We start from the raw sequence: 23,578 nt of genomic DNA, 5'->3' as shown, positions 1-23,578 counted from the left end.
ATCTTTCGTTGTGGCATGCAGGCTTCTCTCTAGCTGTAGTGCACGGGCTGCATAGCACATGGGCTCAGTAGTTGCACTGCGCAGGCTCTCTAGTTGTGGTGTGCAGGCTCCAGAACGCGTGGGCTCTGTAGTTGAGGCATGCGGGCTCTTTAGTTGTGCCGCATGGGCTCAGTAGTTGAGGCACATGGGCTTAGTTGCCCTGCAGCATGGGAGATCTTAGTTCCCCAACCAGGGATCAAACCTGTGGCCCCTACATTGGAAGGCAAATTATTCACCACTGGGCCATCAGGGAAGTCCCCACATATTGTTTTTCTGGTATTCTTTAGCTCTTTGTGTTTTCATTTAGCTTTCTGAGCATATTTAAGAAAGTTATTTCAAAGTCTTTGCCTAGAACACTTAGTGCATGTATTTCTTCAGGGATGTTTCATACTACTTTATTTTCTTCCTTTGAAAGGGCCACATTTTCTTTGTATGCCTTGAATGGGCATACATTTCTTTGTATGCCTTGTGATTTTTGTTTTGTTGTTGCTTTTGTTGAAAATTGGGCATTTATAAAAACAGCTAACTTTCCCATTCTTTGCATACTGGCTTTGTGCCAAGGAATTCTTTCACTAAGCTGGCCCTTGGTTTTGAGGCTTGGGATTAAGCTAAGGAGAAACCATAAAGTCTTTTTAGGCTTTTCTGAGCATGCATCTTCCCTGAATCTGTGTGTGCCTTTTCAGTTTTCCCCTGTATATGCTGCTTTTAAATATCTTAATTTCCCAAAGTTTCTCTCCTTGGGTCTTTTGATCATCTATTGTTTGTCTCCACCCTGAAAAGGAAAAATTCAATTTCTCCTCTCAACTTTCTGTTCTCCATACTTCACTTCTGGTCACCACATATCTGGGCACTTTTTTCACACTAAGCACTTCTGACACTAATTTCCAAGAGTTAGTCCATACCCCACAGGTTAAGGGCTCAGTCCCACAAGACTGGCCCCCAGTTCAAATGCCAATTGCAAGTCTAGGTTGTCACCTGGACTTCTAACTGGCTATACATTGGAGGTTCCCACCATCTCCTCTTCAGGTTCAATAATTTGCTAGGATGGTTTACAGAAATCAGGAAAAACAGTTTACTTACTAGATTACTGGTTTATTAAAAAAGGATACAACCCAGGAACAGCAAGATAGAAGAAATGCATAGAGAAAGGTAAGAAAAGGTTGTGGAGCTTCTATGTCCCCTCTAGACATGCCATCCTTTGACCACCTCCATGGTCATCAAGTCAGAATCTCTCTGAACCCTTTTAATTAGGGTTTTTCAGTTTTTTAAATGAAGTCTTCATTAAATAGGGATGGTTGATTAAACAATTAGTCATTGATGATTATGCAACTTTCAGCTCTTCTCTGATCCCCAGAGGTTGGGGGATGAAGCTGAATGTTCCATGTCTCTAATATCATGATTGGTTCTTTTAAGTATGAGTTTAGGTGGGTATGCACTTTATGTATCATAGGGCTTGGTATATCGTAGGCCTTCAGTGTGTAGTAACAATAACTTGAATTTTATTATTATTATTGAAGTAAAACTATAGAGAGTGATAATAGCCAGTGTTTCACTACAAACCTCATCAGAGATTTGAGGGAATGATGGAGGAAAACCTCTGTAGTCTGCTAATTCTAGGTTAGCTTTCATCTCATGGAAAGTACAGAATTCTTACCAAGTCCAACGTTGACAAATGCTTGTATGACTCTGAGTTAGGGAATGACTTTATAATCTTATTTCTACTAGGAAGCACTTCTAAGTTAGCAGGTTGCCATGGCATCTGGACCCAACATGATGGACCCCATTTGTCTGGTGGAACATGACAATGAGCTGCTGTCAGTGAACCAGGAAGCTCTACAGATTCTTGAGAAGATTTCACAGCCATTGGTGGTCGTGGCCATTGTAGGACTGTATCGTACAGGCAAATCCTACTTGATGAACCGTCTTACAGGACAGAACAATGGTGAGTGTTGTATTTGGTCAGGATCCATTTGTTTGACTCTAGCTGATATCTCAGCCTCTTAATTTTCTTCCCTGGTCATGTGAAGGGAGAGCCAAATTCCTCTCAATAAACCACCGTTTCACTTCTAATTCTCACCACTAAATCACTACCTTATTGTGATCTGTTATCATATTTTTTGTTTTATTCCTATAAAGCAATGTTTCTCCTATGTATGCAAAAAATCCTACCTTCTTCTACCTGCTTAAGTACTGGGCTCTTGCGATTGTGTCTTCTCTCTCTCGAAACACATTTTGCTTTTCTATGGAATATTCTCATCAACATATAAAGATGTTTCATTATATATTATCTTAAAAATCCTTCCTGGACTTCATATCCTATTGTGGCTAATACCTCTTCCCCTTTTCAAAAATTATTTTGTCTGGCAAAAAATATAATCTCAATTTCTTTTTTCCACTTTTTTACCTACCCATATTTTACTGCAATCCACTACTCTCTGTCTCTGAACCTCACCATTCTTTCAAAATACTCTTCTTATGGTCATCTGAGACCTCTGTTTTGTCTGATTCATGGATACCTCTTTGTCTCCTTGTTGATCCCTTGCTTGGCATAATTCTCACAATTAATATCCCCTCCTCCTTGAAACAGGTGACAGACAAAGTAGGACATTCTTGAGGAAATAGAGAAAGCACCATGTTGTATGCTGGGGTACTTAAACTCCAGTAAGTCTGACTTTGTAGCCCCTGGGCTGCTTAGATTATCTGCTGTAACTGAATGTTGCTTTCTCCCCTCCCCTTGCAGGTTTCCCTCTGGGCTCTACAGTGCAGTCTAAAACAAAGGGCATCTGGATGTGGTGTGTGCCTCACCCTTCCAAGTCAGACCATACCCTGGTCCTTCTGGACACAGAGGGCCTGGGCGATGTGGAAAAAGTAAGGCAGAAAATCACAGATAAATCCTTTTTATTCTAGATTTTCTCCTTATTGCTTGACGATCATAGACATTTAACTGCTGTTGTCTATTTGTAAAGTCTAGAAATCACCTATAGTAAAGGAGGCAGACTATGGTTTGTCTGAATCGCACTTCTAGGTAAGGTATCATGGTATGTTAGATAAAATCTTTTATTTCTTGGCACTGTGTGGATGACTTGATTACATTTAATAAATAATTGTTGAACAACTGAATTCTAGACCTTTGAACTTAGTACTGTAGATATCACTGACCAAAATAAAGGTCCTGTACTCAAAGAGTCTTTAGTCCAGTTGACAAGGCCACACATATGCAGTCGGGTTTAATAAAGTATGATTGGTAAAGAAGCAGGTTGGAGAGAGGAAGAAGTGCTGCATTGCAATCTCCAGCTTCTGTCAATTCCATGTGAGCTCTAGATTGAACCGTCCTTTTGAGTTATCCTGAGCTGGGACAAGGGTGCTGATAAATTATTGGAAGCCTGCTCTGGAAGCCTTTCTAATCAAGAGGCCTGACACCTGAAGACTGTCTTTCACCAGCACTCCCAACAGCGGGGGGACTAAGTCCTTCAGTCTTGAAAGGTGATCCAGGCAGCACCTCACAGTTTCCATAATTTACAGTTAAGTGTAAGGATGTCTTGGTAAGAAAGTGGAGAAACATCAACCTGGGAGTGAGGAAAGTTTTCTGATTCACCTTCTTAGCTACCAGATGAAGAATGTATTTGAGGGTTAGAGTTAAGATATGGGTTTATATTTTCTATGATGAAGTTCATCAACTACTCACAGAGCATTGTAGAATGCTGTAAGATACCTCTGAATGTGCTGTTTCTATAAAGGCATGTGTTTGTCCTACAAGAAACATTTTAAGATGGATTTTTGGTATATTAGCTTTCTACTAATGGATGAAATAAATTACTTTTTTTCCACTTACTTTGAGACTTATTTGGAAATAGTATCTAAATTTCTATAGCTTTCTATTTCTTCCCAAAGGAGAATTAGAAATTCTGTATTTATTTTAAAATCATATATCAAGCAATGATATAGTCTTGTTGTTGAAATAATTTATTGTTTGTCATAAATACCACTTCTTCTTATCCTAATTGATTATTTTTAAAAGTTGCATTTTGGGGAAATAAAGTGATGAATAGACTATTTCCCCCCCAAACTCCAATATAGACTCTTCTTGACATGAATCACAGTTTTTGCATTTGTTCTAGGGAATAGCTTCACAACTGTTATAGTAGAAATGATCTCTGGATTTATGCTATTACTTAGTGCTATGATTTATGCAAACAAATTAGCCTGGCCTTTAAGGCCCTTCATCAGGCTGCACTAGAGCTCAAATGTACTTCTCCACTCAACCTCTGCTCCAGTCAGATGAAATGACTCTATTTTCATTACAAGACCCCTGTATTCTCCCATGTCTAATTTTGCTTCTGTGAGTGTTTCTATCTATGGGACCACCTTCATTTCTTCAATTCCACATTCAGCCAATTCTTTAATACTCAGTTCAAGACTTTGAGGAGGCTTTCATATCATAGATTCTTTCTCCAGCTTTCATAGCTCTATTCTTCCTTGACAAACAAATTTTAATTTAACATTATAGCTATAAGTTCAACTGCTTATATACACTACTAAGATGTAAGCTTTTTATAGGTATTGTCATCTTTGTTGCATTTATTGTTATGGATGTTTGTCACTGCTTTGAAATAGGCATCTTGAAAGGAATAACTGTCATTTTTAACATGGCTTTTTGAAATCTAAGAAACAGTAGGGAGCATTCAGTAACTTCTTGCAGATATTTACTGACAGGATATAATTTAAATACCCAGTTATGCCAACTGTGGTATATTTAATATGGGCTATGATTAATAAATATTTGTAGAATAAATAAGTGCTAACAGTCATCATTGAATACATAATTACACACCAAGTACTGTACTAGATTTTATGTATATGTTATTTTACTTCATCCAATTGAGGGGAAAGAAAGCACTATGAAGATAAGAAGGATTTTATATATGAAAAAATTGGAAACATAAAAATGTCTTTGTAATTGTCAAAGTTGTTATCTGTATTTATGTTTCTCTTCAAACAATTTCTTTGCATGGTGAGTATGTCAGCTGAAATAATAAATGAAAATATGATAGAATAAGTGTATGAATGAATTTCTAATTTAGGAGTAAACTCCTAAGTCTCGTGTTCAAATGTGCTTTCTAGGGTGACCCTAAGAATGACTCGTGGATCTTTGCCCTGGCTGTGCTTCTATGTAGCAGCTTTGTCTACAACAGCATGAACACCATCAACCACCAGGCCTTGGAACAACTGCAGTATCCTTCCAGGAACTGAACCACCAAGTTTCATTGAGTTTTTGGGAATGGAGATAGAGTCAGTTTCTCCTTCCCTGTTATTTAGCTGCCTTTAGTGGAGTGGAGGGGACTCACGGCAAAAGAGAGTGATTATAATACTTTTTAATTAGGGAAATGTGGGAATTGTGTGTAGGGGTTTTCTTTTCCTTAACCAAGTTCCTAGTTATGTGACAGAGCTCACAGAACTCATCAGGGCCAAGTCCTCTTCAAGACCTGGTGTACTAGAAGATTCCACAGAGTTTGTGAGTTTCTTTCCAGACTTTATCTGGACTGTACGGGATTTCACCCTGGAGCTGATGTTAAACGGTCACCCTATCACAGAAGATGAGTACCTGGAGAATGCCTTGAAGCTGATTCCAGGTATCAGAGCATGGCCTGGACAGTGGATGGTCCAATAGAGGGTGGGATCTACTACATACCGTCCACCATCTCTGCGGCTGCATTTGTATTTGAGACTCGATCAAAGTCTGTAGAAACTGTGGCTGGAAAGCGTATTGCAAAGCTCTAGGGACTGGAGTCTAAGTTCTCTTAAGAAAAGTAAAGTGTAAGGTAAAGTGAAATTATTCAAAACCAATTTGTTTTTCATACCATTTTTAACTTAGCATCCAGATTACAATGGGTGCTAATTCTTCTAAAGACCAGACACTTGAGTTCCCTATTTTGGCTTCTGGTGTTTTTGTTGAGGAAAAAAACCTGACAAGATACTTGTTAGACATGAAATTAAAATGAAAAGTCAATCTAATGAAAAAAAAAAGTGCATTTCACATAGTTAGGTATTATTTTTCTCAAAGAGGGAACTTTCTAATCCTGTATAGTATATCATCTACAAAATGACTTTATGTTCTAAGTAATCCTGAAGAAGTGTGTGTCTTTTCAATCTATGCCTTTTCAATATTTGCAATAATTTTTAGAACATTCATTTTACATTCCATATCACACCTTTCTCCTAATTCCCATATATTTACCCATGCTTTAATTACAAATTAATAAATTATTTTAATGGGTTACATTTACAGTGGGTATATCTGATGAAATCTTGAAAGATATATCAATTCTGATTTATTCCTTTTTGTTTTCATTTTTCTATTTATGCTTTCTTTAAGTATTTATTGAGAAATTGGCTAGGTGGGAGAAGACAACTGTCAGATCAAATATAATCCTTTATGTCAAAGAGGTTATTGATTAGTGGTGACATCTTAAAATTACATTTTAGGTACATTTACCCTTCAGTGTTTTTTACTAAAAATTAGCTAACTCTGTACCAATTATTTTTTAGCATCAAAATCATTTCCCCTAAATAATCTGGTGTCATTCCTAATATTCCTGATATGTTCACTATCCCTTTTTTGTGGCTCTTCTTTTTAGTCCCACAGCTCAATTCCTACATGAGATTAAGTAGAGCAAAAAGTTACACTTGTCCTTTCATTCTTTTAGCCATTAGTTCAGTAAACATCTAATAGACAACTACTCTACCATGTGCGGGTCTGGGGATACCAGCCATAGATTTCTTTTACTGGATCAGAAGTCTCCCCAAATTTCTCTCCAGAGTTACATCATTGGTATAAGTTTGATGTGCATAGAAGTACTGAATGTTTATGTTAAAGGAGTTATAAACATAGAAGACAGCAAAGATAAACAAATCCCTGTCGTAAAAACCATTAGCTCCCTTGTCCCAAGACTCTTCCCAGTCTAATCTCTGTTTTTCTGTCCCTCAGGCAAGAATCCCAAAGCCCAAACATCAAATCTACCCAGAGAGTGTATCAGGCATTTCTTTCCAACACGGAAATGTTTTGTCTTTGACCGGCCAACAAATGACAAAGAACTTCTAGCTGATATTGAGAATGTGTCTGAAGACCAACTGGATCCTAAATTCCTGGAACAAACAAATAATTTCTGTTCTTACATCTTCACCAATGCAAAAACCAAGACCCTCAGAGAGGGAATCACAGTCACTGGGAACCGTGAGACTCTTTTTCCCATTTCCGTGGGACCATTGAATATTTTATATATGTGTTTTTCAGTAGTTTTGTGTGATTCCGTATAGAATTTAGGTTCTACAGACATTCATACTCCATGAAAAAATGTGTATATTTTATACTTATCTTACTTTCGGAGATTTAAAAATCTCTCCCCCAAATTGCAAGTTTTGTCACTGAAATCTGTGGCTTCCACTGATCTGAAAAATTCCTACACTAAGAAAAAAATTCACTATCTGGGTATAAAAACAAAATTCCATTTTCTCAGGGGAAGTCTTGTATAGTAAGTGTTCTTCACAAGGAGAATACAAAAAATATTTTGGGAGTTTACAGTGGTCCAAAAATAAATATTAGCCCATAAATCACTGAAAAATCCATTCAAAGCCCCAGAATTGGGAATAAATATAATCTGATATAATCTGATATACCCTGTCTCATCTAATACCTCTGTAATCTATCTTGTTTTCAATATTTCAGATATCCCCTAGTATTTTACATACAGGTAAATTTTTAATTTTTTTCAGCCCTGTGGGCTGGAAAACCATAAAAATGAAGAGTCAGTAGGGAAATGAAGGTAGGGATAGTAGAAGGGGGAAGTGGTGTGTGTGTGTGTGTGTGTGTGTGTGTGTGTGTGTGTGAGACCTTAGAAATGTAGCCTCAGAATCCTGGTGCCTATTGACTGATAACTTAATATTTATCCCTTAAATGTCCTGGCTTATTCAGGTCTGAGGACTCTGGTTGTGACCTATGTGGATACCATCAATACCGGAGCTGTACCTTGTTTGGAGAACGCAGTGACAACTCTGGCCCAGCTGGAGAACTCAGCAGCCGTGCAGAAGGCAGCCGACCACTACAGTGAGCAGATGGCCCAGCAACTGAGGCTCCCCACGGACACGCTCCAGGAGCTTCTGGAGGTGCACGCAGCCTGTGAGAGGGAAGCCATTGCAATCTTCATGGAGTGCTCCTTCAAGGATGAAAATCAGGAATTCCAGAAGAATCTTGCGGTAATTTCTCTTTAGTATTTGTCCCCTTCTCTTGAAGAAGGGGAGAATATGACAGAATGAAGAGGCATCTGTCAAAAGCCTAGCAGAGCCTTTATTGAACCCATGGCTCATCCCTCTCTCAAGGATAAAGTAGTCTGTGTTCCCATCAGGGATATAGGGCTTCAAAGGACTACATTTCCTTCTTTTTTCTGCCAAGCCTCAGGCAGTTTATCTGGAAATGTCTCTCATCTCTGATGTAAAATCAGTATAGATATCTTCATAAAGTAAATACTTCTGTGGATTCCAAGGCTGTCCAGAGCATCCAAAAGTCATTCTGAAGCTGGTTTCTTTTCCTGTGAACACATTCCCACGACCAGCACCCAAAATTTCTCTTATCAGCCCCTCATTCCAGGCCATTTTCAACGTAGGTTGCTCCTTGTATCATTGAATATAGAATCACTGAATGTTGCAGCTGCAAGGAACCACAGAGATTAGATAATGTGACTCCAACATTTCAGATGAAGAACCTGAAGGGGGGCTAAGCAACTTTCCTGTGGTCTTACAGAGAGTTTTCAAGATTGTGAGTAGATCACATCTTGTGATTGCTGTTTTATTCCCTGTACTCCAAAAGAATGCTTTTCTCCTGAGGACCACAGTCACACCAGTCCTTCTACCAGATTCCTTGGAAACGTATCTCCTCTGTTCCTTGCTTCTGGTGACATCTCTCTACATTTCCCTTGCAGGAAATCATAAAGGATAAGAAGGAGGGTTTCTTGCTGCAGAATGAACAGGCATCTGTCAAATACTGCCAGGCTAAACTTCAGGAGCTTTCCAAGGCCCTAATGGAAAATATTTCAGGAGGCACTTTTTCTGTTCCTGGAGGTCATGAACTCTACAGGAAAGCAAAGGAAATGCTTGAAAGCGAGTATTGCCAAGTGCCCAGGAAAGGAGTGAAGGTGAGGAATAAGGGGAGCATGGGGAGTCTACAGAATAGAGTCAAGGGGGGGTTCCTGAAAATCTGAGAGCACAGCACCAGGTGTGGGTAATGAGAGAGCATGGGCGTATCATGACAGTTTTAGCTCTTGAGGTCCATACAATGTTCTTTATTCCTGAGCAGAAATGTCCATTCCCCCAAAATGACTATGGATTTCTAAAGTTCATGAGACAGAACAGAAATTGTTCATTTCTTCATCCAACAACATGCTTTTTGATGTGCCAAGTGCAGACGATCCACAAATCAGAGTCTTTGTACTCAAGACTGATCACAAGAGAGGAAGTCCAATACACAGACAATTGCATACAAAGTTATAACTCTTGTGAACCTGTGAAAATGGGCTACATAGGTGATAGTAACAAATGTAATAATAAAAAAGTAATAATGATAGTAAGAATGCAGCTGACATATTTTGAACTGTTATTGCCTATAGCCATAATGCTAAGCTCTTTCGCTAGACTCTTTAATCCTTCAAATAACATTAAGAAGCATCTACGCTTATTGTCAACTAACTTGTCAACAAACTAACTTGCCTAAAGTTACAGACAGCAAGTAGCAGAGGAAAACAGCAGCACATTTTAGAGGCAGTATTTCACATTGGGAAGAGCAATATGGGAAAGCACCAGAGATCCTGGGTTTGTAGAACTGAACATAGTTCTGACTGGCTGGAATCTGGAGTGGGTAGAAGGAAGTAGCACGGAGCTAGATACTGGAGGAAGACAGGTCGTTGTAAGGAGCTTAGGCTTGTTGTAGTGAACCACTGTAGAATTTTAAACATGAAGCAAAAATTACATGGACATACTTGTTTTTGCAGCACTAATCTCCTCAATGGAATTTTAAGTTCTGTGCTCCTTCTTGGTTCCTCAGGCAAACGAAGTCCTCCAGAACTTTCTGCTGTCACAGGTGGCAATAGAGAAATCCATCTTGCAGGCAGATAAAGCCCTCAGTAATGGGGAGAAGGCTGTAGCAGGTACGGAGTAGGGCTCTGGCCGTCCCACAGTTCCCTCTGACAGGTGTGAGAGCAAAACCTTCCTGATAAGGAAGAAGGAGCCTCTTCTCCATCTGTGGGACAGCTCTGCTACATCCAAAAACAGCAAGGGGAGTTGTGGTTGGACATGGTTAGATGTCAGCCAGACAGAGCCTCTCCCATCACATTCTGAAATGTGCTCTTGGTGGTGTGGACACGGGGGGCGGATTTCAGAGATTTCCTACCTCCCTTTCCAATTTTATTTGGTCTCTGAGGTCAGGAGGGTAAGAGATCAGTCCTTACCTTATTTTCATCCCTCTCTAAAACCTTCTTGGGGCAGAGGAGCAGGCCAGGAGGAAGACAGCTGAGAGGGAACAGGAGCTGCTGAAACAGAAACTGCAGGAGCTGGAGCAGCAGACGGAAGCACGACAGAGGAGTCTCCAGGAAAACATAGCCCAGCTGACAGAGAAGCTGGAGAGGGGAAGAGAAAACCTACTGAGAGAGCACAATATGATGTTGGAGCATAAGCTGAAGGTAGGTCAGGCTGTGGCCTTAGTAGTGCTTGACGGTCATTACCCTTGTACATCAGGAAGGGGTGAGTGAAGGTTACAGCAAGACTATGGAGGGAAGCACCCCTGCCGTTTACTGCTTGTGATATATTAAAATCCTGAAGCCTTTGAATCCTTCCAAAAAGCCTTTGAATTCTACTGTATAAGTAGACTCTGGAGAGTTCAGCATGATTATGGCCCCCCCAGTCCCCTGGAGAATATAAATAGTGTTTGGATATCCATTTTGAGAATTTTTAAATGATCTCATGAGGCTTCATTAAACAGATATTCCAACCACATATATTTGATATGAACAGCAACCGGTTTGCTTTACCAGGATCATTGCCAATTACCAGGAACCATGCTACCACCCAGAGACCCTGAGGTAGATCTATGCTGTCATAAAACTATTGGAAATGTCCAGACTTAAAAACATAGAGAGGCAACGGCTTCTAAACTTGCTGCAATGTCTCCAGGTGTGGATAGATACCCAAGCTATCACGTGACATAGAGGGAATTTTCTCACTGTCCATCTGGATGTGTTTATAACAGATTTTTATGATTTGGGTGACCGCACCATCTTGAGTGGGACTGAGAATTAGTGCAATCAGACCAAGGTTACCTCTCACCTCTCATTTTTTGTCTGGAACATATATTTGTCCTCATGTCAGGCTTAGCTTTTTGGCAAAACCCAACGGTATGTGAATATTAGTAAGGCTGTAAACTGTACTTTCTCTTAGTGTTTAGGTCCAAACCAGTAGATATTCTGTGTTACAGAATTCTCCTTTCATGACTGAGTAAGAAAGAACAATTTTAGCAGTGAAACAGAGATATTTTGCAAAGTTTTAAAGTTTGACAAAATGTAATCCTTGAAAAAAAATGGGGATTTAAAAAGTTTTACTTCCCTTCTCTCACTTTTTTTTTTTTTTTTTTTTAGATCCAGGAAGCTCTGCTTAAAGAAGGATTTAGAAAGAAATCTGAGGAGATGAATGCAGAGATAAATCATTTGAAAAATATGATTGATAATACTAAAAATGATGATACTCCCTGGCTGGCAGTAGTCTTGGACAAATTTGGCAAAGAGGTCTCTTCACTATTGTGCACTCCAGGCAAACTTCTTGGTCATATTGTGAGTGGTGTGAGCTCCCTATTTAAAACGAAGTAGGTCTTCTTTTAAAGAAATTACAGATACACAATATATGTACATGCTCTGGCCTATGTTTGGTGTGAATGCTTTTCACTTTCATTCAGCAAATCTTTAAATATAAAAAGTGGTTACTAGAAAATATCAATGTCTGGCCCACATTAGATAGAATAAATGCATGGACACTTTGATATAGCATGTTCACTTTTAGGAAATATATGTGTGCAAAATCATATATATGTATATATACATACATACATACAAGAGACCTGTTGAGGCATCCCTTTTAATGGCAAAAGATTGGAAACTACTTAAATGTCCATCTATATAAATTGGTAATATACATTTTCCATGTACATATACTGGAATACTATGTAGCCAGTAAAAAAATTGATAGTGGAGGTTTATATGTATAAATATAGAACAACCTTGAAGATATATAGTAGAGTGAAAAAAATGAGGTACAAAACAGTTTGTATAATCTGTTCACCATAAAAAATGCAATTATTATGTGCACTCATATATATGTACACATAGAACGCCTCTGGAAGATTCATTAGAAAGTGGTATCATTGGTTCCTTCTGGGGAGAACAGCTTGGCATTAGTGATGGAGGGGACACACACTTTTCATTATATCCTCTATCTTTTCAATTTTGTAAAGAAAGCTTGTATTATCATTTCTCAAATGACAAAGAAAACATAAAGTATAATACTAAAAATGATAATAAATGGAATGTGAAATTGACTATTAGATGATGAAATTGCTCATTGCTTCTAGAAATGACATCAGTCTGTTCAATGAGTTGGATCAGAATACTAGAAAGCATAAAATTTGCATCCTAATCTTGTTTTCACTTTGCCTGTGTTTTTAATCCCTTATATTTCTTCAAAAAGAAGGTATAAACTTTCCTGTTACCCCTTGAAATCTCAGCTAGAGGAGCCTTCACTTCCTCTCTTTGAGTTACACTTCTAAGGTATTGGAAGAAAATTACTAAACATTAAGAATATGCACTGGTGAGAGGAATCCCATCGTTCTTGAATGTTCATTGATTGACTCTCTGCTGCAGGCAAGGGCCAAAGACGTGATGTATCATTGAAGAACTGGATGCCCTGATAGTACTGGGGATTATAGACCCTGATGCATGGAGGCCACCTGTTAGCATTTAAACATCAGAAGCCCAAGTACATACCATAGTGATGAGAATCATGGTTTGTCTTAGCTGAGGCTGCTATAACAAAATTACCGTAGACTGGGTGGCTAAGACAAGAACGTTTATTTTTCCCTGTTTCTGGAAGCTGTAAGTCCAAAAGCACGTGCCAGCACTGTTGTGTTGTTGGTAAGGGTCCTCTGGCAGCTTTACAGATGGCAACTTTCTTACTGTGTCCTCACGTTTTTGGAAAAGGGAGGAGGCGGGGAGAGGACCTCATGATTCTTTGTTATAAGGGCACTAATCAGATTCATGAAATCCCCATACTCATTACCTAATTTCCTCCCCAAAGGCCCACTTCCAAGCACATTGGAACATTGGAAGTTAGGGTTTCCTCAAATGAGTTTTGGAGGACACAAGCACTCAGTCTATAATGTGGTTGGAGTGGCAGCCAGCCAGACCTGAGCAGAGAAAACTCTGAATACGGCAAATAGAACAGGGTGTCTGTCGAGTCAAAAGGGAGGGGAGGAAACAATCAAATGGAGACAAGGATGTTTACCAGGAGGCTGAGAGGCAGCCTCGATAAAAAAGACACAGTCCATAGCCTTGATCTAAACCAATTTCAGATCATGAACCTATCACCTGGAGGAGAGGGCAGGATCCCAAGAGAAAGGACTCTGCAACTCTAGAACAAGGTTAAATGATAATGATTTCCCCAGTCCCCCTCCTAGGGGACCTCTGGAAATTCACTTGGTACCTGTGTGCTGGGAAATGGGAATGGCCAAACGTTTTGGTGACTCTTGGAATCAGGATCCAAGTTTGCAGTGATACTCAGATCCTGAAAAGACTTCACAGTCTCCCTGTTAAAGTAGAGGCACACAGGATCCTGGTAATAAATGCAGTCTTGGCTCAGGTGCCATGCAACTAATTTGGTCTCGTATTTGTTTTCAAATAAAAGTAAAGTTCATCTGAGGACAGAAACCGTTACATATTTTTCTGTACATCCTCATAGAGTATGTTTACGCACAGAGTGTACTACATAAGAATCTGCTGGAAAAACAAAAGACTGACACATGTGTGACTTATCATGCCAGATTTCTATGAACACTCTAAGCGTCTTTGTTAATAGATAGTTTGGATTTTACACACTAGATTAAGGTCTCTAAGGTGACCCTTTAAACCTTTAAGGTCTTAAAGGCTAGCAGAGCAAAAGAAACTTTTCTGATGTAGTCTTCTCAGTGACTTCGTGTATCACAGTTTTTGTGCCTCTGCAAGGATGTTAACACGTCTTCACTGGAGCTTTAAATGACTCTATCCAGTTGTGGCTTCAAGTGTTCAGAAGGAAGAATAGCTTTGACTTTTAAGGAAGAAACCATATAGTAATGAATAGGCTTTAATGAAAAAGCAAACTGTTCTATAGAAATATTGTGTATCTGTTCTCATTGAGAGCTTGAATTAAGCAGATGTTCTAATCCCGTAGACTAGAGACACCCCGAATTGAAGAACAGAAGGAAGTCTTGACTTTTTTAGATTTGACATATAAGGGACATCATACAGTACTTGTCTTTCTCTGTCTGACTTATCTCACTTAGCATAATGGGCTCAAGGTCCATCCATGTTGTCGCAATGGCAGAACATCCTTCCCTGTGGCTGAATAATTTTCCATTGTGTACATGTACCACTCCTTTTTTATCCATTCATCTGTTGATTAGTGTTTAAGTTGTTTTCATATCTCGGCTATTGTGAATAACAGTGCAATAACCATGAGAGTACAGATATCTCTTTGAAATACTGTTTTTATTTCCTTTCAATAAAAAATAATAAAAACAGCTTGTATTGATCACTTATAAAGAGAAAAAGGCTTTCAAAAGTAGTTAAAAATTTATTCACACATCTAGTACTCATTAAGGAATACTTAGTTCCAACTATTTACACTGTTTACTAAATTCTCATGCCCTACCTGCCATTGTTCTGGATTGTGTGAAGAGAGCAAAGTAAAGATCTTGTTCTCATGCAGGTTACCCCCTATAGGGAAGTTACATAATATTATGGCAATATTTAGGCAGTAATAAATGTTGCAAATATATATATATATCTTGCCTGGATAGTGATTAAGACTCAGAGTAGAAACCAAATAGTCCTTCCTTCTTTAAGTTTGGTTTCAATCTACTCCATCTTGCCTGGGAATATAATTGTGCATTATTGAATCCTAAGGACCAAATATAATAACGTTAAAGCATAGCAAAACCCAGATGCATGGTGATTGAAAGAATAAATAAATAGATGAATGTTTGGATGAATAACCGAGTGTAATATTTCTTTATCATTTCAAGAGGTAATAAATATCCCTACCATTACCCATAGTCAAAATAATAAAGGTGTTTGCTGAGAATATTGTTTTTCCATCTGATGGAAACAAAATACAGAAAAGATCTCAAATCTAAGACCCTTGGATTGATGCCAGCATCTTGATAGCTGAACTGGAGGAAGCTGAAAACTGAGCAAACTCTCTCACAGAGCAGAGTTTGAGCTTTATAGCTCTGAACCCTAACTCCGGGGTCCCAGAGTGAGGCTAGGACAAGAGGTTTCTGACCTTAGGCAAATACTCATGTGATTTTCCATCTAAGGTCTGAATGATGGAACATTTTAACTAGCTAAAATGAGTTTTTTCCAGCCCTTTTTATTTTCTTTTATTTTTGCGGTATACGGGTCTCTCACTGTTGTGGCCTCTCCCGTTGCGGAGCACAGGCTCCGGACGCGCAAGCTCAGCGGCCATGGCTCATGGGCCTAGCCGCTCCGTGGCATGTGGGATCCTTCCGGACCGGGGCATGAACCCGTGTCCCCTGCAACGGCAGGCGGACTCTCAACCACTGCGCTACCAGGGAAGCCCCTCCAGCCCTTTTTAAAATAGAAAGATCCCTTTGTCTCTCTAATAGTAGTGTCTGGAGTGCTTATCATTGCTGGTCTTTGCCTGTTTGCTCTGAGATCTGTTCTGCTCCTTTCCTGTTGCTCTCCATTGCTGTGGAAATTAAATCTCAGCACCACACATATTCCTGCTTTCCTTTGCCTGCCTGCTGGGTTCAGCCACGATATGAGGCCTTGGATGAAAACTGTGAGTGGGGAGGAAGGGACAATTTGGGGTCTCTGCTTCCTGTGTTCTTCAGGTAGTATCTGGGAGGAGGTACATCTCCTCTGCGGCTCCAACTGCCCCAGCAGAGGCCCTGTGACGCATCACTTCCTGCTGTGAGGCCCAAGCCTCTGGGCTTCAGTATCAGCACCTTGTCCCTTGTCTCTCCAGCCTTAGACTGTTGCTTCTTCCTGCAGTTACTTAGCCCTGGGGTTACTTCACAGGCCCCTGTCTTTGATCTCTATTCCTCTATCACCTGTACAAATGTATTATGTGTAAACAAACTAAAGTGGTTTCTGTGCTGTACCATGACTGATATATCAACTCTGGACTCTGTACCCCTTTCCGTGGAAGTGTGGCTTCCTTACTCAGTATTGTTATTTGAATGGAAGCCTTTTACTACATCAATATCATCTTATTCCCTGACCACTGTCTTTGTGCTCACTTGTCCCAGGTTGCACTGAATATGGTGCCCACTCTTGGCCCCGTTGATTGGTCTAGGGAACAGGCCCAGATCAAACATGAATTAATGAATTCCTCCCCTGATATATTTGGAGTAGGAGAGGTCCCAATCTCTCTCTGTCCCTGTTGACTGTACATTAATATATAAAATGCAGAGACTATCAAGTTCTATTTTCCTTCCACCTAAAATATTAATTTTTTTTCATTATGGTGAAATATACACAACATAACATTTACTCTTTTATCTATTTTAAGCGTATAATTCAGTGGAATCGAATATCTTCACATGGTTGTTACAATCATCACCACTATCTGTCTCCAGCCCTTTTCATCATCCTAGACTGAAACTCCGTATCTAATAAACAATAAGTCCCCATTTCCCTCCCACCTATTTCCCAGGAATCATTAGTAAACTTTCTATTTCTATGAATTTAACTACTCTGGATACCTCATATAAATGGTATCATACGGTATTTGTCTTTGGGCTTACTTCACTTAGCATAATCTCCTCAGGTTTATTTATGTTGTAACATGTGTCAGAATTTCCTTCCTCTTTAAGGCTGAATATTATTCCATGGAAAATGGATACTGAATTTTATTTTTATTTTTTTTAAAAGCTTTATTTTATACAACTTTTAATGTTACACTTCATTTACAGTTATTCCCTGTGTTGTACAGTATACCTTTGTAGCTTATCTTACACCCAATAGTTTGTACCTCCTCTGCCCCCACTCTTCTATTGCCCCTCCCGCCTCCCACTGGTAACCACTAGTTTGTTCTCTATATCTGTGCGTCTGCTTCTTTTTTGTTATATTCACTAGCTTGTTGTATTTTTTTAAATTCCACATATAAGTGATATCATGCAGTATTTGTCTTTCTCTGTGTGACTTATTTAACTCAGCATAACGCCATCCAAGTCCATCCATATTGATGCAAATGGCCAGATATCATTCTTTTTTATGGCTGAAGAGTATTCCATAGTGTATATATACCACATCTTCTTTATCCATTCATCTGAATACTTAGGTTGCTTCCATACCTTGGCAATTGTAAATAACACTGCTATGAACGTTGGGGTGCATGTATCTTTTTGAAATAGTGTTTTGTTGTTGTTTTTTTTTCGGATACATTCCCAAGAGTGGAATTGCTGGGTCATATGGTAGTTCTATGCTTAGATTTTTGAGAAACCTCCATACTGTTTTCTCTGTGGTTGCACAGATTTACATTCCCACCAAGAGTGTACCAAGGGTTCCCTTTTCTCCACGTCATCTCCAACATTTGTTACTTGTGTCTTTTTTGATGATAGCCATTCTGACCAGTGTGAGGTGATAATATATTCCATTTTATTTACCCATTCATAGGTTGATAGATAACTGTGTTTCCATTTTTTGGTTGTTGTGAATAATGCTGTTATTACTGTATTGCAAATAATGGTGTACAAATACATGTTTGAATTCCTGCTTTCAGTTCTTTTGAGATATATAACTAGAAGTGGAATTGCTGAATCAAATGGTAATTTTATGTTTAATTTTTTGAGGAACTGCCATGATGTTTTCCACAGCAGCTGTTTCATTTTACATTCCTACCAGCAATGTACAAGAATTCCAGTTTCTCTACAGCCTTACCAAAACTTGTTTTCTGAAAAACAAGCTTCTTGTATTCTAAAAAAAATAGTAGACATCTTAATGTGTGTGACATGTATCTTATTATGGCTTTGATTTGCATTTTTCGAATGACTAGTGATGTTGAGCACCTATTGTCTTCTTAGTTCTGGAGGCTGGGAAGTACAGGATCAAGTTGCTGGCAGATCCTGTGTCTGGTGGTTTGTAGTTAGCTGCTTTCTCATTGTATGGTCATGTGGCAGAGAGCAGAAAGAGATCCTATGTTTAACTCTCTTTTTATTAAGGCATACTTCCATTCATGAAGTTTCTACCTTACGATCTAATTACTTTAAAAAAAACCCACTTCCAAGTACTATCACATTGGGAATTTAGGCTTTAACAGATGAATTTTGGGGGAACACAAACATGATGTCCATAGCATTCCATCACTGGCTCCACCAAATTCATGTCCTTTTCACATGCAAAATACATTCACTTTATCTCAACAGGCTCCAAGTTACAATTCTTAACACATTCCAGCATCAGCTCTAAAATCTAAAGTCCAAAGTCTCATGTAAGTATAATCTAAATCAGATATGGTGAGGCTTGCGGTAAGAATCATCCTGAGACAAAATTCTCCAGTTGTGAATTCGTGAACACAGACAAGTTATATGCTTCCAAAATACAATGGTGGGACGTGGATAAATAGCATACGGATAGACATTCCATCCCAAAAGGGAAAAGTAAGAAAGAAAGAAGGAAGGTATGCATGTCCCAAGCAGGTCTAAATCCTAGCAAGGTAAGCTCTACTAGATCTTAAGGCACAAGAATAATCCACTTTTTCTCAGTGCTCTGCCTTCTATATTTATTGGGAGAGAATCCTGCCCCAGGACCCACTGGGGCATCAGCCCTGCCTGCACAATTCTGCCTGGTGGGGGTTGTATGGCTGAGTCTGTTCCTGGCAGGGGTCATGTGCCTGTGACTGTGGGGTGGAGGTCATGCTGCTACAGATTCTCTGCTGGGCATTTTTCCCACCCTTTGAAATCAAAATAAAGTCAGACCTGTACCCCTACCTCCCAAGTCCCTGCACTTTGTGCTTGTGGTGGAAGTGGCAGCCCTGATGATCTCTGAATTGTATCTGGGGGTTCCTCTTCCCTTATCTTAAACAATAGCACATATTAGCAGAAAAATAGTACTATGGTCCAGTTCTCTTGGGTCTAAGAAGTCCAACAGTCTTTCTTCATTTTATCCTATTTTCTCTGTTGCCTGTAGTTCAAGCTGGCAGTGTTTCTGCTGTTACAGTCCCATCTCTATTCTTGCTTTTTGTTGAGATGGCTAATTAAATCCATGCTTCACACCACACTGATTTCCTTATCAAATGGTCCTGCCTCCACAACCTTACTGTGCTCTTCTGAATACATTTTCTTATTTTTTGTAATATGGTCAGCCTGAGAATTATCCAAATCTTTACCTTCTGGTTCCTCTTTCGTTAACAATTACTCCATCATTTTCTCTCTTCTCATATATATATTTTATTTTATTTAAAAAATTTTTTTTGCGGTACGCGGGCCTCTCACTGCTGTGGCCTCTCCTGTTGCTGAGCACAGGCTCCGGACGCGCAGGCCCAGCGGCCATGGCTCACGGGCCCAGCCGCTCCGCGACATGTGGTATCCTCCCGGAACGGGGCACGAACCCGCGTCCCCCGCATTGGCAGACAGACTCTCAACCACTGCGCCACCAGGGAAGCCCTCTCTTCTCATATTTTACTCTAAGCAGTTAGAAGGAATCAAGCCTCTCTCTCAACACTTTTCTTAGAATTTCTTCAGCTAAATATCCAGTTTCATCTATCTTCTACCAAATAGTAGAACATGAACAAATTTGGGCAGGTCCTTTGTCACTTTATAAAAAGAATCATCTTACTTTCAGTTTCAAAAAAGATGTTTCTCATTTCTGTCTGAGTTCTCACCAGTATCATCTTTTTAGTACTCTTCACGGCAATATTGGTTTTTTGGGGTTTTTTTTGCATCTACTTCAAAACTCTTCCACCCTCTATCCATTACCTAATTCCAAAGCTGCTTCCACATTTTTAGGTATGCGTTAAACTTTAGCACCTCACTTCTTGATACCAAATTCTGTCTTGGAGGGAACAAGCATTCAGTCCACGGCATCAAGAGTAGGTGTTGAGGATTTTGATCTGATATCAAAGGTGGGGAAATTCAATAAACTAACTTAGCAGGATTCTTATTAAAGTTGGGCTAGACGAGTTAAGGACAGGGGTCAAGGTCAAGTCCTATTTGAGAAGAGTGCTCAGAGGAAACCTAACTAATATTTGGTGAAAGAGAACATCTTTGTCACTGGGCAGGGGCTATATGTTTAAGAAGCAGATTAGACCCAAATGAAGAGAAACTGATTGAGGTAGAGAAACATCAGAAAAAGTGATGCATGTTGAAAATTAGGGTAGTAATGGAGGGAATAGAGCAAATTATCTAGCCTATATGTAATCAGAAGTAGTAGCAGAGGAAAGAGAAAAGGGACAGAGGTCATATTTGAAGATACAGTGTCAGAGAATTTCCCAGAACTTTAAAAATCATCCATGTGCAAATGCAAGATTAAGTCCAAGTAGAAAAAAATTGTAAATATACACCTGAGGAATCAGAGCGAAATTATAGCATACAAATGAGAATGTCTGAAAAATATTTACAGAGGAAAAACATTTAGTTTACAGCAAGGCAAAAGAAAGCTGATTTCTCAGTAGCATCAATGGAAGTGGAATGATAGTGCAAGAGAAAAAGTTCATGGTAAAGAAAAAGATAGTTGTCAACCTAGATGTATGCAGGGAAAAAAAAACTTTCAAAAATGGGTACAAAATTCATATCTGGAGCAGAGTTTACCATGAGCAGACCAACTCTAATGGAAGTTCTAAATATTTTACTTTAAGCAGAAGTAAAAAGATCCAAGAGAAAGGAAGTCTAAATAATATATACTGGGATTGAAAAATGAGAAGACAGAATTAACATAAAATAATTCAGAAAGAGTGGGATACAGATCAAGTGTTCTAAGGTCTTTGAATTATCCTGGAGGAGAGTAAAGGTGAATAATTTTGAGTTTGACGATTTAAGCATGAATTTTTTCACTTAAATTGTAATCAGATAAAGAACAGAGAAGCCTTTCAATTTCCATACTGTGAGGTATAAAAATGATTTTAACACATCTCAATAATTCATAAAATAAAAGACCAAAACGTCAGAGAAGTTAGAAAATATTTTAAAAACATGATGAACAAACTTGGCCTAATGTTCAGTTGTAGAGCCTGCACCCCCAAACAGAATACTCATTCTTTTAAAACAGACTTGGAACCTTCACATGAAGTTTACATATATTAAACCACAAGGCAGGATTTGTAATATCTTAGGTCGGTTTCCCTAAAAGCAGAGACTGAGAGATGTAGTTTTGTGCAAGTGACTTATTGAGGGAGGGTTTTCAACAGAAGGGGTCTGAGGTAAGCAGGAGAGGGCAAGAAAGTAAAAATTTAAAAAGGTTATAGTCTCAGGTAGAAACTGGCTCCAGGCTCGTCCGGGAGTGGGATCTCTGTAGCACAACCAGCACTAGAGTTGGTCCCTCCTTGAAGCAAAGGGTTGGATATCTATAGCCCACCACATCAGGCATTGCCCGTGGGTCATCCCCTTTGGGCAGAGCAGTTCCCATTTACTCAAGGGAAATTCTCCAGAGAAGAGGGCTAACCAAGCCTATTATGACAACCACATATGTCTTCAGACATTGTCAAATGTTACCTGGAGGCAAAATCAGCACCATTGGGAGCTACTGAACTGGAATAATTAAAACCATCTGCATGCAAACACATCTCCATCTCATAATTGGTGCTCCAGGGTTTGAACAGTCTCAAGGACTGAAGAAAAGCATGGAGGAAGGGGCCACTTAACAATGTCTACAGAAGATGTCTTGTTTGCCTTAAAATATGTTTAAATTGCCTAACTCTCTGTGTAGAAGATAAAAGTAACAGGGTTCAATCCACTGACTCAGGCTGTACTTCCTCAGGTCTCTGTTTTTTGTTGCTTTGTTAATGGGGAAGGAAGTGTGCCCTACTTTACTAAATTTTTTCAATAACTTTTCATTTTTTATTCAGAATGATATTATGTAAACAACTGGACTCAGAATAAAATCCAAAGCTCTCAGTATTAATTCAAAACAAGGCTAAGTAAAATCCCTAAATTTCCCTGCTTTGTATAATACATTTATCTTTTAGAGAGAGTGCTTTCTTTTGAGACACAGAACCATCAAAGGCAAACCCAACGTAAATGATGATGGTGATGATGATAATGATGATGATGACAAGAGCAACAAATACAACACTAGCAAGAGTCACCTTCATCAATTCATGCTTTGCTTATTATTGATGGATTTTCTATATTTTTTAAAAACAAAGTTACACTGCAGAGAGCAAAAGTCATACACAGTTCTGAATGACATCAATGTGGATACTTTTAAATATAACTGCATTTAGTCACTCAGAAAATATGTATTGACCACTGACCATGTGCTGGGTACCGTGGGAGGTATTTGGGAAGGCATCGAGCATTCTGTGGTTAGTATAACAACCGCGGTCCCTGCTCATGCTTTTTCTTTTAGCTCATGAATAAGACATTAAAACAAGGTATACAAACAAGTATGATGTTTGAATTTCTGGTAAGCAATGTAAAGGAATACAGCACAGGGTGCTATGAGTAAGTACAGACAGGAGACCCAGTTTAGGTTAGTCAGCCAGCAAGCCCTCCCTGACAGAATGAGAGCTCAGATGAATTTTAGTAAGAGCACAATAAGGAACAAAGTGAGAGAAGTGAACTCTAGACAGAAGGAGAGTTTGTGTATAAATTCCTGATTGGAGAAGAGTTGGGTTGTGTTTGGTACCTTAAGGCAGGGCCATATGCTGAAGCTGAAATAACGCGTGAGGAGGGGAGGGGCGGGCAAGAGCTACATGATGTAGGATCCTGTAACCTCCATATGGAGAATGCCTGCTCTTAAGACTTTTATGCAGAAAGGTGAGGTGACTTACCTTGTATCCTAAAAACCTCACTGCACCACCGGGGAAGCCCATAGTTTATGTTTAAGGTGAAGAGTAATTCGTTTTCAAATTGATCTAGAATAACAGTTTTCCAGCCAGGCAAACAATCTCTTCAATCACTCAAGGCCACTTGAAATGGCATTTCTTGTAAACATAATTCAGACTGAAACTGAAAGCACTGAAGAGCTCCTTTTATAACAGGCTCATTTCTAGGAAATCAGCATGTTTTCTGTACGAG

The 23,578-nt window shown here is 39.2% G+C and overlaps 1 protein-coding gene across 1 annotated transcript in view; it reads left to right on the top strand.

The window, feature by feature from the left end:
• Nucleotides 1-1,791: 1,791 nt before the first annotated feature.
• LOC136131481 (guanylate-binding protein 6-like) overlaps nucleotides 1,792-23,578 on the top strand; it is a 53,896-nt gene continuing 32,109 nt past the window's right edge. Inside the window, exons 1-10 of the mRNA XM_065888270.1 lie at nucleotides 1,792-1,981; nucleotides 2,780-2,907; nucleotides 5,161-5,270; nucleotides 5,473-5,669; nucleotides 7,025-7,270; nucleotides 8,009-8,289; nucleotides 9,012-9,224; nucleotides 10,130-10,232; nucleotides 10,570-10,763; nucleotides 11,715-11,938. Of these exons, the coding sequence (XP_065744342.1) occupies nucleotides 1,792-1,981; nucleotides 2,780-2,907; nucleotides 5,161-5,270; nucleotides 5,473-5,669; nucleotides 7,025-7,270; nucleotides 8,009-8,289; nucleotides 9,012-9,224; nucleotides 10,130-10,232; nucleotides 10,570-10,763; nucleotides 11,715-11,938 (1,886 nt within the window). The remainder of the gene's footprint in view (nucleotides 1,982-2,779; nucleotides 2,908-5,160; nucleotides 5,271-5,472; nucleotides 5,670-7,024; nucleotides 7,271-8,008; nucleotides 8,290-9,011; nucleotides 9,225-10,129; nucleotides 10,233-10,569; nucleotides 10,764-11,714; nucleotides 11,939-23,578) is intronic.

Source organism: Phocoena phocoena, chromosome 1 (assembly GCF_963924675.1).
Source record: "Phocoena phocoena chromosome 1, mPhoPho1.1, whole genome shotgun sequence".
NCBI classification, from domain to species: Eukaryota; Metazoa; Chordata; class Mammalia; order Artiodactyla; family Phocoenidae; genus Phocoena; species Phocoena phocoena.
The sequence above is the reverse complement of the archived record's forward strand: the minus strand, read 5'-3'. Positions and strand labels throughout refer to the sequence as shown.